The 12,472-nt window shown below is 39.1% G+C and overlaps 1 protein-coding gene across 2 annotated transcripts in view; it reads left to right on the forward strand.

The window, feature by feature from the left end:
- Positions 1-12,472, forward strand: part of WDR19 (WD repeat domain 19) — a 43,577-nt gene that overhangs the window by 10,165 nt on the left and 20,940 nt on the right. For both annotated transcript variants that reach the window (XM_068137574.1, XM_068137575.1), the window contains exons 9-22: positions 1,091-1,264; positions 2,793-2,863; positions 3,995-4,167; positions 4,276-4,390; positions 4,916-5,022; positions 5,401-5,523; positions 5,729-5,878; positions 6,811-6,958; positions 7,559-7,763; positions 8,301-8,460; positions 9,038-9,148; positions 9,418-9,527; positions 11,447-11,504; positions 12,244-12,390. In XM_068137574.1, the coding sequence (XP_067993675.1) occupies positions 1,091-1,264; positions 2,793-2,863; positions 3,995-4,167; positions 4,276-4,390; positions 4,916-5,022; positions 5,401-5,523; positions 5,729-5,878; positions 6,811-6,958; positions 7,559-7,763; positions 8,301-8,460; positions 9,038-9,148; positions 9,418-9,527; positions 11,447-11,504; positions 12,244-12,390 (1,852 nt within the window). The remainder of the gene's footprint in view (positions 1-1,090; positions 1,265-2,792; positions 2,864-3,994; positions 4,168-4,275; positions 4,391-4,915; positions 5,023-5,400; positions 5,524-5,728; positions 5,879-6,810; positions 6,959-7,558; positions 7,764-8,300; positions 8,461-9,037; positions 9,149-9,417; positions 9,528-11,446; positions 11,505-12,243; positions 12,391-12,472) is intronic.

Consider the following 12,472-nt stretch of genomic DNA (forward strand, 5'->3'; position numbering starts at 1 on the left):
ACCTGTCTTGCCTGTTCAGTAAACATGGATTTGGCATTTATTTCTTTACACTGCAACTGTGTGAGAACACCTGTAGCTGTATGCTTCTAAATTTGTGTCCACATGTCCAACAAGGCATACCTGGGCTGTTTCCCTTGCAGTGACTCTTTTGCAGCTAAGCTGATGAGATGCTGTATGAATTCATTCTTACAGCCTGTAACTAGAAATAACAAGGTGAAGGCAGAAATACCTGACACTGTGGAAAAGTAAACAGACAGGATGAGAGGCAGTGGCCTCAAATTGCACCAAGGGAGGTTTAAATTAGATACTATGAAAAATTTCTTTACTGAAAGAGTGGTCAGGCATTGGAACAGGCTCCTCAGGGAAGTCGTTGAATCACCATCCCTGAAGGTGCTCAAAAACCAGACATGGAACTTTGGAGCATGCTTTGGTGGAGATGATGCTGTTGGGTTGATGGTTGGACTTCAGTGATCTCAGAGGTGATTCTATGATTGTATGAAATACAGATTGTAGCTTTGGTACCTCCACTGTGTTTGCAGTAGTATGCCCTAAGGGCACAGTGACTGGCATTGTTTTTAGCATAGCTTGGATGGAACCAAGTCAGCCAGAAGTTTGAAATTTAAGTTTCCACTATTTGGCATGTTTATATGAAGATTCCAGAGGTCTTTCTCCTGACATCCCTCTCATATATACAGCTTCCTGAAAGCAAAACGGCATTATAGAATGTAGAAGAGAAAATAAACCAACTTACAAGTGAACTCTGGGCACAAACATGGATTTGTCCTTTAAGAACCTGTGGTTGATCTTGTCTTTGAACTGTTTTATACTATATAAGTTTGGTGCTTAAGGATATGGTGTAGTAGTGGACCTGGTGGAGTTAAGATAATTGTTGGATATGATGATCCGGAAGGTCTTTACCAACCATAGTGATTCTGTTTGTGTGATTAGTTCATTCTGTTTTACACATGTAAATTCCCATCATTTGATTATCTTTCCTTTTAAAGGGATACACTGTCAGTTACCTCAGCAGTCTGAAAGAAAACACATTTTGCATATTGCATAAATACATCTCTTATTTTATTTTTAACAGGTATGGTGATGGCTACATAATGATTGGCTTCTCACGAGGGTATTTTGTAGTCATTTCTACACACATTCGTGAGATAGGTCAAGAAATCTTCCAAGCTCATAACCACAAGGACAATCTAAGCAGCATTGCTATATCCCAGTCATTAAACAAAGCTGCATCATGTGGAGACAATTGGTAAGTGGAAGTTTGATCCATAAAGAGTGGAATTCATCTCACACAACTGTAGTTGTTGGGCATTAAAGCTGAGCAACCTGACACTCCAAGGCTCCCTAAGAAGTCAGTTCAGAGAAGATGAGATTAAGTGCTCTGTGGAATTGCCCCTCTGCCTAAAGATAGAAGCTAATTTTGACTAAAATCTCTGCAGTTGTAATTAACTTTATTGTTGGGGATTTTTTTAAAAACTAATGAATCAAACTTTAGTGTCTGTTATTCCTTTTGATTCTTTCATTTTTCTGCTGCGTTACTTGGCTACAAAAACACCCAGATCTCTTTACTATAATGTAGTGATTGGACAGAAACATCTGCTTAGCAATAGCAGAACAATTCATTTCAAGCTGTACTGGGTATGTTGATAGCCGGGTATCCTCCTCCATGGTGCTTGGTCTTACTGGATTGTAGACAAAAGTATAAATGTTTAAGCAATTAAAGGAAACAAACTAACTGGAGTTTTTCCAAAATGTATCATGCATGTGGTAGAATATCTCCTTTAACTCTTCATCTGCTACTCCACACCCCATTTCCCCCCACAATTTTCCACCTTGTTTTCCTCTTTTTATCTTTTTTTCCCCTTTCTGGTGATTTTTCTGATACCTGAATTGAGTAAAAAAGGAGCTGAGTGATGGTAGGGGTCAGACTGTTCTGTCTGTCCTCAGTTCTATGTATGACATTAACAGACTGCTGGTTTAAGACACTTGATCATCAGAAGTGGTATAACCATGGTATAACTTCAAGCACCTTAGCTATTGTACAATGTAATTTCTTTCAGGGGTTCTTTAGCACTGATTGAGTAACATGACAGCATAAGTAAACTCTCACTGTCCCTTTTTGTGTGTAACAGGACTGAAAGCCAGTTATTCAGATCTGTATTTGAAGCAGTGTTTGTCCATCAGGAGCGTGTTCTTAACCTAACCTTTCCAAACAGAATAATTGGTGTTTCCCACCCTTGAGTTCTTTTGAATGGGATTTGTGCCTTTTCCTGAGGTTTTAGTTCTGAGCAAATCCTTTTGTACAGTCATGGTGATCACACTGATTTTCTCAAGAGGATGAGAGGAAATAGCCTCAGGTTGCACCAGGGGAAGTTTAGGTTGGTTATTAGAAAAAACGTCTTGACCAAAAGGGTTGTGAAAGACTGGAACGGGCTTCCCAGGAAGGTGCTTGAATCCCCATCCTTGGAGGTGTTTAAAAGCCTCAGAGATGTGGTGCTGAGGGACATGGTTTAGCACCGGCTTGGTAGAGTTCAATTATGGTTGGACTCAATAGTCTTAAAAGTCCTTTTCAACCAAAATGCTTCTGTGTTTCCATGGTATGCTATTTAAAGCTATGGGTAGCAGTGAGTGTATGTTGCTCTTTTGGAAACAAAAGGCACTTTGCATTTGTGCTCTCTTTTTCATTCCATTAGGCTGTCTTGATTGGGCTGGCTTTCTTCTAGTTTATGATGACTGAGTTTTTGATTAGAGAGAATGACTGTTTATTTTTGTTTTAGCATTAAAATCCATGATCTGTCAGACCTGAGACAAATGTATGCCATAATAAACTTGGATGATGAAAACAAAGGTATGTTACCAGTCTCCATGAGGATAGGAATCTTACAAACCTATTAAACCAGAACTTTGATGTTAACTGTGTTTACATGATGGAAAGAATTGTTGTTGGAAAAACTGTGTAAATAGAGAATTTACATAAATTCTCCCAACTTGTGTTGATTAGGTGACCCATACCAAAATGGGAACATGTTTTATTTTATCTCTTCAAAGTATAGAGAAATACAGCTCTCAGAATATTTGATCAATTAGGGTTTTGGGCTTTTGAATCTGGAGTGCAGTATATTCAGATCAGTAAAATAATAAACTGAGAGAGTTGGGGTTGTTCAGCCTGGAGAAGAGAAGGCTTCAGGAAGACCACCTTATGGCCTTTCAGTGCCTAAAGGGGCCAGTCAGAAAGATGGGGACAGATTTATTTTTTTTAGCAGGGCCTGTTTTGACAGGTCAAAGGATGATGGGTTTAAAGTAGAAGTGGGAGGTTCAGACTAAAAGAAGGAAGACATTTTTGACACTGAAGGTAGTGGTTCCAGGTTACCCAGAGAGGTGGTAGATGCCCCATCCCTGGAACCATTCAAGGCCAGGTTGGATCCCCGGGGCTCTGAGTATCCTTCTCTGATTGCAGATGTCCCTGGTGACTGCACAGGGGTTGGTCTAGACAGCCTCTAAAGGTCCCTTCCAACCCAAACTGGTCTATGACTGTGATTTAACTGCTTCTTTCCATAGTGTTTTTTTGGTGGGTTTTCTGTTTTGCAGCACCTCTTGTACTGACATACATGATACGTAATCTGTTCTCATCCTGATACACAGCACTTATGCCTGTAGCTTTGAGAACATGGTTACAAGACTATCTTCCTGGGTAATGAGTTACCACCATTATCTCATCTTGTGGGGTCTGTAAAAAATTAATTTCTTTTTTTTTTTTTTTAAAGTTTTCACTCTTAAAATAGTAATTTAGGAAATTATGAGTTTGGTTTGAATGATTCCATTTAATCTTGGAGTTACATTAATTGCTAATGTTTGAGTACATATTTTCCTAGATGTGAATTCCCATTTCATGTTTTAAAGCAAAATAATTGTTTATTGGGTTTCAGCAGCTAAAGGATTTATGGGTTTTTTTTAATGCAAAAACATGTGAATGTTTTAGGTGTAGATCAGGTGGCTTGGACAGATGATGGACAATTGTTGGCAGTATCTACACGAAGAGGATCCCTCCACATTTTCTTGACAAAGCTTCCAATCCTTGGAGATTCTTGTGGCACACGGATTGCATACCTCACTTCTCTCCTTGAAGTCACTATAGCCAACCATGTGGAGCAAGTACGAGGACCTCTTCCTTTTAATTTAGCTATAAGTAAAGGTAGTATTAATAGTAAATGAAAATTGTTTGCTTTGTTGTGTTTTGTTTCATTTTGCTTTGTTTTACAGGAGCAACCAGTCACAGTCTCTGTTGAAGTAGAGCCCAGTTTTGTCGCTATTGGTGTTTACCATTTGGCTGTAGGAATGAACAATCGAGCTTGGTTTTATGGACTTGGAGAGACCAGTAAGCATGAATTTAGTTGTCTTAAAGCTACTCTGTCATTGTTTCTTATTTCATGAACTGGATGTTGTGTTTAGCAGTTTTGAACATTCCAGAGTGTACAATAACAACTTGAGTTGCCATGCTCTTATTAGTACTGGGTAATGATCTTCACAAACTGAAGCAGTTATGACAAGGCATTGTAAGTAACAGAACTTCAAGTTCAAAGTTATGAAACATAGAATGTTTCTCTTCTGTTGTTCTTTCAGATCAAGTTGTTAACTAATGAAGGACTTTTAAGCTTTTAAGATCTTATTTGACCATACCTTTAAGTAGTCTGGCAAACTACCTAGGGACTATGCAATCAGAGGCTTTAAATTTTCAGTTTGGTTTATGGTCTCTGACTGCTAAGAAAAATATTTTCCTACATGCAACTGATCTCTGCTAAGTTGTGAGCTTTTAGCATCTGGTTACTCAGCTGGAAATTTAGATAAGTGAAGACCCATAAAAATTAAAATATTTTTTTACCTTTCTAATTGAATTTTTCAGATGTAAAAAAGCTTAAAGATGTGGAGTACCTGGGGACAGTAGCGAGTATGCACCTGAATTCTGACTATGCTGCTGCTCTCTTTGAGGGTAAAGTCCAGTTGCATATGGTAAGAGCTTTGGCAGTGCTGACCTAAAGCTGCTCTGTGCTGAACAAGTGAATGTCATTTTTAAAAGAAGAGAAAATGGAGTCAGTTGATGGAGATAGAAATTCTGCACAATGTTTTTGCTAGCTAATTAAAACAAAGCTAAGTTCCTTTAGACTTCATAGTTTAGAACAGACTAATAAAATATGTTTTCTTGGGAACTATTTGACTAGCTTTATTCTTTAACTTTCTGTGGGCAAGTGACAGAGGCAGATGTTGGGTTTTTAAGGAATGAACATGCCAGTTTGTTTTCACCTCATTTCTTTCCAGTCTGATACAGGCAAGACTGTGACACATCATTGTTAACAGTGAAGTCTTCTTCAATGTCTTCTTTATGTTTAGATAGAAAGTGAAGGCTTGGATTCTCAGGAAGAACGAGAAACTCGTCTCTTCCCAGCAGATGATGATAAATACAGAATTTTGTGCCATGCTTTAACTAGTGACTTCCTCATATATGGTACAGATGTGAGTATCTTTTCTGTTTTTAAAGACCATTTTAGCTGGAATATATTTCTGAGTTATTTGACTTTTGCTCATCATTTTAGCAAAAAAAAAAAACAAAAAACAATTGTGCTTCTGAGCAGTTTACAGTGGATTATTTTCTGTGCAAGACCTTACCCTTTTGCTCTTACTGATGTCACTATTGGTTTGTCCTGTTATTTCTCATCAGACTGGAGTTATTCGTTATTTCTACATAGAAGACTGGCAATATGTGAATGAGTATCGGCATTCTGTCAGTGTGAGGAAAATTTTCCCAGATCCCAGTGGAACCAGATTGGCTTTCATAGATGACAAAAGTGATGGCTTTGTCTACTGCCCAGTAAGTCAGTGTGAGATATCCGTGTAATTATATTTAAAAGCAGGCTTTTGATGTTGAGAACTGTGCTAGTTTAACACAGCCTTTTTCCTACGACACAGAAGTGAAGGAAAGGTAACACCAAAAAAAGCCCTGGGCTGAGATAAAGAGTTGAGATAGGATGTTACTGAATAAATGAGATAATAATAATACAATGCACAATTACCTTAGCCTATTTGTAGAAGCAGCACAGCAGAAAGCAGCAGCAAGTGAGCTAAAAATCCAAGCCAGGGAGCTAGTCCCCCATCCCTCCCCTGTCCCACTGCCATCTCAGCAGAAGAGAGCCAACACCTAAACCCCCTGAACCCAAAAGCCGCAACCAGAACGGGAAACCTCCCATGATACAATCTGACCTTTAAGCCCCATAATACGTTGTTCCAACCAGCACTTACATTTTGAAGCTGGCATGAGGCAGAATGGTTTTGAATAACAGCAGCAAATACTCATTTTAACCCATGACAAGAATGAAGAAGCTTTTGTCACTCCACCTTATTAGGCTTGAAGAAATTTGGCAGGAGGATTGAAGATAAATGTATGGCCATGTAAGGAAATAAAATCAGTCATACTAGTTCAACACAATTTAATTCACTAAATTCTTTATCAGTAATTTTCAGAAGCCTATGTGTTTGTATATTCAAATACAGGTATTTTAGCCTGTTAACAAGCAGTTTCACTGCCCTTCCCTGGTAAAAAGGCTATTTTCTCCATTTACTTCCATTCTGCGTTAAACTGCTGCTATTCAGAGTCACTGCTTACAAGAAAACTTTTTCTTAATACAGTTTTCATATTTCTGCACTATTTATATTTCTTCTTTTCATTTTAATCCTAACCAGGATGAATATTTAGTTCATCTCTTTATTCACTTGCTAGTAATTTTACTTTTGCATTATTTGTAGGCAAATGATAGATTATATGAGATTCCAAACTTCTCACCAACTATTAAAGGAATCCTGTGGGAAAACTGGCCAATGGATAAAGGGGTTTTTGTTGCTTTTGATGATGATAAAGTGTACACTTATGTTTTTCATAAGGATGCCATTCAAGGTAGGGTAAATGCTTTTATAAACTTAGTATTTCGGTTAATAAAGTAAAGCACTTTCTGAGTCTTCACTTATCTTAAATACTTTCATAACTGCCTATAAATATAAATGGTGTTAGAGAAGTTTTAAAGTGCAGCTGATGAATAGAGAAGTGGTTGCTTTGTAGGTTTCTCTGTAATGTTCCAGGGAGACATTTTGGTCTTAATTCTCTAAGCTTCTTGCTATTCCCATCCTTCCTCTGAAATTTACACAGTGTGTTTCAACTCCTATTTTGAAATGTTCATGAGAAAGTCTTAGGATCAGGGTGACAAAGCACATAATCACTTGCACTGCTAACCCAAACTGTAATCTTAGCAATTTCTCTTATCTCTGACAGAGGAACCTTAAGAATTTTACCTAGAAATAGCTGGAAAATGACCTTGCTAGCTTAGACAATTTAAGTTCTATATGTGTACTGAAAAATATGCCTTGTAGGATAGATGGTGACAAATGCAACTGGAGACCTGGAATGACATTATTTCAGCTGTAATGTTTGCTACACTTTTTACCACGTAGGGATTTTTTGTAAGTGTTGTCTTCTTTTCTTCCTAATCTTTGAATCGAGGATCAAAGATTATTTTGGCAGGTGGCACAGAAGTCCCCTTTTCCCATAAACCTTTGCTGTTGTATAATGGAGAATTAACTTGTCAGACTCAGAGTGGAAAAACAAACAGTATCTGTCTCAGCACTCACAGTTTCCTTGGCAATCTGAAAGACTTTGGACCTAATGAGCTGACACGAATGCTTACTCAAACTTTAATGTTGAAAAGGTACATCTGTGGTTTAATTATTTGGTGTAAATTGTTTTCTCCTGTCCTTGTGTCTCAATACAGCATATCACAGTGATTTAAAAATGTCATGCTGGATGTTGATAAATTAGATTGATGCATGAGTCCATGTAGCTGTCTGAACAAAGTCAGTGACCCAGTGGTGATTTATTTGATTTTCCACTGCCAAGTGAAACAGAAGTAATTTTTTTCAAGACAGATTTGAGGTTCTGTGACAGTGGCTCTTCCAAAACTGGCTGAAGGTGCTTCTTGCATACTCCCACCTAAATGAAGCCACACAAAATCAATACAATGGAGAGAATGCCAGAGCAGGGCAAGCAGATAGTTTCCTGGCAAAGTTTGATAGAAACAGAATTGTAAGTTTTGTGTTTGTATTTTGTCTTTCTTCCTGACACATCTCCCTCCACGGCTTATAAGTAAATGCTTTTAATGTCCTACTGTAATATCAGGAAGAACAGTGTCGAGAGGGAATTTTAGGTACGAGTACTACTAGTTTTCAGTGTGTTTTACCGTCTGTAGGTTTTCTGAAGCATGGGAGGTGTGCAGGCTTCTGAATGACAAGTCTGGTTGGAACGAGCTGGCCAAAGCTTGCTTGCATCACATGGAGGTGGACTTTGCGATACGAGTTTATCGGACCTTTGGTAATCCTGGGATGGTGATGTCACTAGAGCAAATAAAGGTAAAATAGAAGGTCCCTTTTTTGAATTAGGAAATACAGTGATCTAATTCTTCATGAAGAATTGCAGGCATTTTGCTGGTTTTTTTTTATGGAATGTGAAATGTTCACAAGAGGGTTAATAGTTACAGAGGATAAAGTGTCCAAACCATGTAACTCTTCCTTGGTTTTCTCTTCAAGTGGTTGCTGTCTCTTCTGGAATGCACAGCATTCCTTCATGCATTTACTTGAGAGCAGCAGAATTTATTCATGTCTTGAACATTTGGAAGCCTTTACATGTTTAAGGCCACTGTTACTACTTAGAAAAAAGAAAACCCAAACAGATTGCAATTATCTGTCTAAAAGTGTGCATGAAATAGCGCCTTAAATACGTACTTGTGTACATTGCTGCCTTTAGGCAGTGTTAGCTGTAGTGGCTTTGAGCTACAATAAGAAGTGAGGGCTTCTTCTGGTTTGTAGATCACATGGTTGTGAAATGTAAGGATATTTTGTTTTCCTGTGCTTACTAGATCATGTTACTTACAATGTTTATCTTTTTTCCCTTTTGGACTACTTTTGCACCTCTTGTGTATTTTTGCAGGGGATAGAAGACCGCAACCTTTTAGCAGGACATCTCGCCATGTTCACTAATGATTTTAATCTGGCTCAGGATTTATATCTAGCATCCTCCTGTCCTATAGCTGCACTTGAGGTATTCGTTGAAGCTGTGTCATTTCTTTTTTCCCTGCTGTTTTCATCTCCACCTTAATGTGGGAACATCTTACTTTCTTATTATTCTGCCCCTTTATGGTTTTGTTCTTGCCACTGTGTGACTGACAGACATTCCTTTAGGATGAATGTCTCACAAATTGAATCTTTCTAGAATACTACCCCTATATTTGTATATAGAATAATATCAAGGCTATATTAGAATGCAGAATTTGATACTTGCACCAGGAAATGTTTACTGCTCTTTAACAGATGAGAAAAGACTTGCAGCACTGGGACATTGCACTTCAGCTGGCTAAACGTTTGGCCCCAGACCAAATCCCTTTCATATCAAAGGAATATGCAGCACAGCTGGAATTCACGTAAGTTTTGCAAAGCTGCACTACAAGAATAGTGTGGCCAGCAGGAGCAGGGAGGTCATAGTGCCCCTGTACTTTGCTTTGGTTAGGCCACACCTTGAGTCCTGTGTCCAGTTCTGGGCCCCTCAGTTTAAGAAGGACATCGAAATACTTGAACATGTCCAGAGAAGGGCAACAAGGCTGGGGAGAGGCCTTGAACACAAGCCCTATGAGGAGAGGCTGAGGGAGCTGGGATTGTTTAGCCTGGAGAAGAGGCTCAGGGGTGACCTCATTGCCCTCTACAACTACCTGAAGGGTGGTCGTAGCCAGGAAGGGGTTGGCCTCTTCTCCCGGGCAACCAGCACCAGAACAAGAGGACACAGTCTCAAACTGTGCCAGGGGAGGTTTAGACTCGAGGTGAGGAGGAAGTTCTTCACTGAGCAAGTAATTAGTCATTGGAACGGGTTGCCCAGGGAGGTGGTGGAGTCATCGACCCTGGAGGCATTCAAGGGGAGATTGGACGTGGCACTTGGTGCCATGGTCTCATCATGGGGTCTGTGTTGATAGGTTGGACTCGATGATCCCCGAGGTCCTTTCCAACCTAAGTGATACTGTGATACTGTGATAATATTAAACCAAGTAGAGCACAGAATTGAGATCCTTCACCTGAGAGGATTCTCTGAGGTCTTGCATCTATAGTGTAGGGAATACTTCATGCTAGGGACATATATTGGCAAATAATAGTTGCTTTTGATTAATTTCAGTATATCTGGGTTCTTTGCCACTGGTAAGTCCACTACATAATAATATCATCTACTAAATAAATTGCTGCAGGCAAGTGCTTGGAAAACACAGAGAGTTCACACTGTTTAACATTTCTTGTGTTGGATGAAAGCCTTTTGTCAGTCTTTAAATACCCAGTCACCTTCATTTTATTACAGATTTTAGGCAGGGGAGTGTTGAATTTGAAGGGTGCCAGTCCTTGAAAGAGAGAGGGTATTAACAGTTCACCATGCTTTTGAAGTGTATTTTGTAGTTAATTCTTCCTAGATGAAACCTGATCTGTTTAAACCAAGAGGAAAAATTCCTATCTATTAAGAGTTTCTAGACAGCTTCTTCCCTATGGCACTCAGAGAGGACACTCGTTGATCACTGAAAGGAAGGAACAGGGGCAGCTGAAGCTATGCAGCCATCTGTAATTTTTTTTAGTGTACTTAATGAAACAGGGGAAAAAGGTTGTTTTCTTATGTTGCTACAAATTCTAAGTAATTTTGGAAGGTTAGTTTCATTAATCTGCCAGAAAAATGTAGATGTAGAGATAAGATTTTTGAAGTGTATTTTGCAGTTAGATGCTTTGCCTGCTTTTCGAGGGAGGTTTACTGATCTCAGTATGACAGAACTGAGAGGGGGCTGCTTCATTGTCCATCTTTTGCATACTTCACATGCTTACATGGAGTCATTATGCCTAAAGCAAGATGGATACATGCATAGTCTCTGTGGTAGGAAGGTAACTGTCTCTTTTAGGCTGAGGGACCTGGCAGTGTTCAGCCTAGAGAAGAGAAGACTCTGAGGGGACCTTATAGCTGCCTTACAATACTTGAAAGGATCCTACAGGAAGGCTGGAGAGGGCTTTATTTTAAAGGTATCTAGTGATAGGCCAAGGGGGAGTAGTTTAAGATGAGGGGAGTAGGTTTAGATTGGATTTTAGGAAGTACAAGGGTGGTTGGCCTCTGAAATGGGCTGCCCAGGGAGGCTGTGGATGCCTCCTCCCTGGACATGTTTAAGGCCAGGTTGGATGAGGCCTCGAGCAGCCAAGTCTAGTTGAGAGGTGTCCCTGCCCATGGCAAGGAGGTTTGAGTAGACCCTAAGGTCCCTTCCAACTTAAGCCATTCTATGATTCCTAACAAAAATATTCTTCCATATAACTTCCAGTTTTCTTTTAGGGGGGATTATGTTAATGCCCTGGCACATTATGAGAAGGGAATCACTGGAAACAATAAGGTAATTATTTTCTAGTAGTGACAGCATACTACACATTAAGTTGTCATGTTGCAGACTCATTTTAATTCAGATTTATTTTTTAGCTGCAGGCTACATTTAGACACTTAATAGACATTCAAATGGCAGAGAAAATACTGCTAGAATTTTCATGGTTATAAAAAAATAAGTTGTAATTATTCCTTCTGTTCTTCACTGAATTGTTATCTATATAAATACAAGCAGAGATTGTGTAAGAAAATAAACATCTTCAGTAAATCCTCCCTTATTCTGGCCTTATTTCCACTATTTCCAAAATGTCTCTTTTGAAACAGCCTAAGTGATAAGAGGGAAACACAGCAGAGGACACAGCCATGCTTTCTGAATTCAGGCCATTTGGTTTATGAAACATCAGTGGCTTTACCACCTTTAATAAATAAAGGCAATATCCTGCTTGTAGTTTCTCTGTAATGTTGGATTTGGAGGAAGAGGAGGGAGGTACTGATCTGTCTGTAGAAGATTCTTCTCATGCATGCTTGCTATGGACAGATGAAATAAAATATAAAAATTAAAGCTTAAGAAGAAAACTAAGCCAAATAAGTGACAGCTGCAGCTAGGCAAGAATTTTGTGACCAAAACGGATTTAACTAAGTCCATGTAATGTCCTGTTAATTCATTTCAGTGCTTGGTTACTGTGGCTTTGTTTGTGGCCTTCTATTTCTGATGTATAATGTATAGCTGCTGGTTTTCATTCCCTTGCCAGTACCAGGAACATGATGAAGCTTGCCTTGCTGGGGTGGCTCAGATGTCCATTCGGATGGGAGATATCCGGCGAGGGGTGAACCAGGCCATTAAACATCCCAGCAGGTTACTCAAAAGAGACTGTGGAGCTATTCTGGAGAGTATGAAGGTATTCCAAAGACTTACAGCTAAGGCTGAATACATGAATTCATTAAGCCATTTATTTGTGACCTTTCTTTAGAAATGATACT

Source organism: Melanerpes formicivorus, unplaced genomic scaffold, assembly GCF_026170545.1.
Source record: "Melanerpes formicivorus ecotype bairdi unplaced genomic scaffold, bMelFor1.0.p_v2 SCAF_4, whole genome shotgun sequence".
In the NCBI taxonomy this organism is placed as follows: Eukaryota; Metazoa; Chordata; class Aves; order Piciformes; family Picidae; genus Melanerpes; species Melanerpes formicivorus.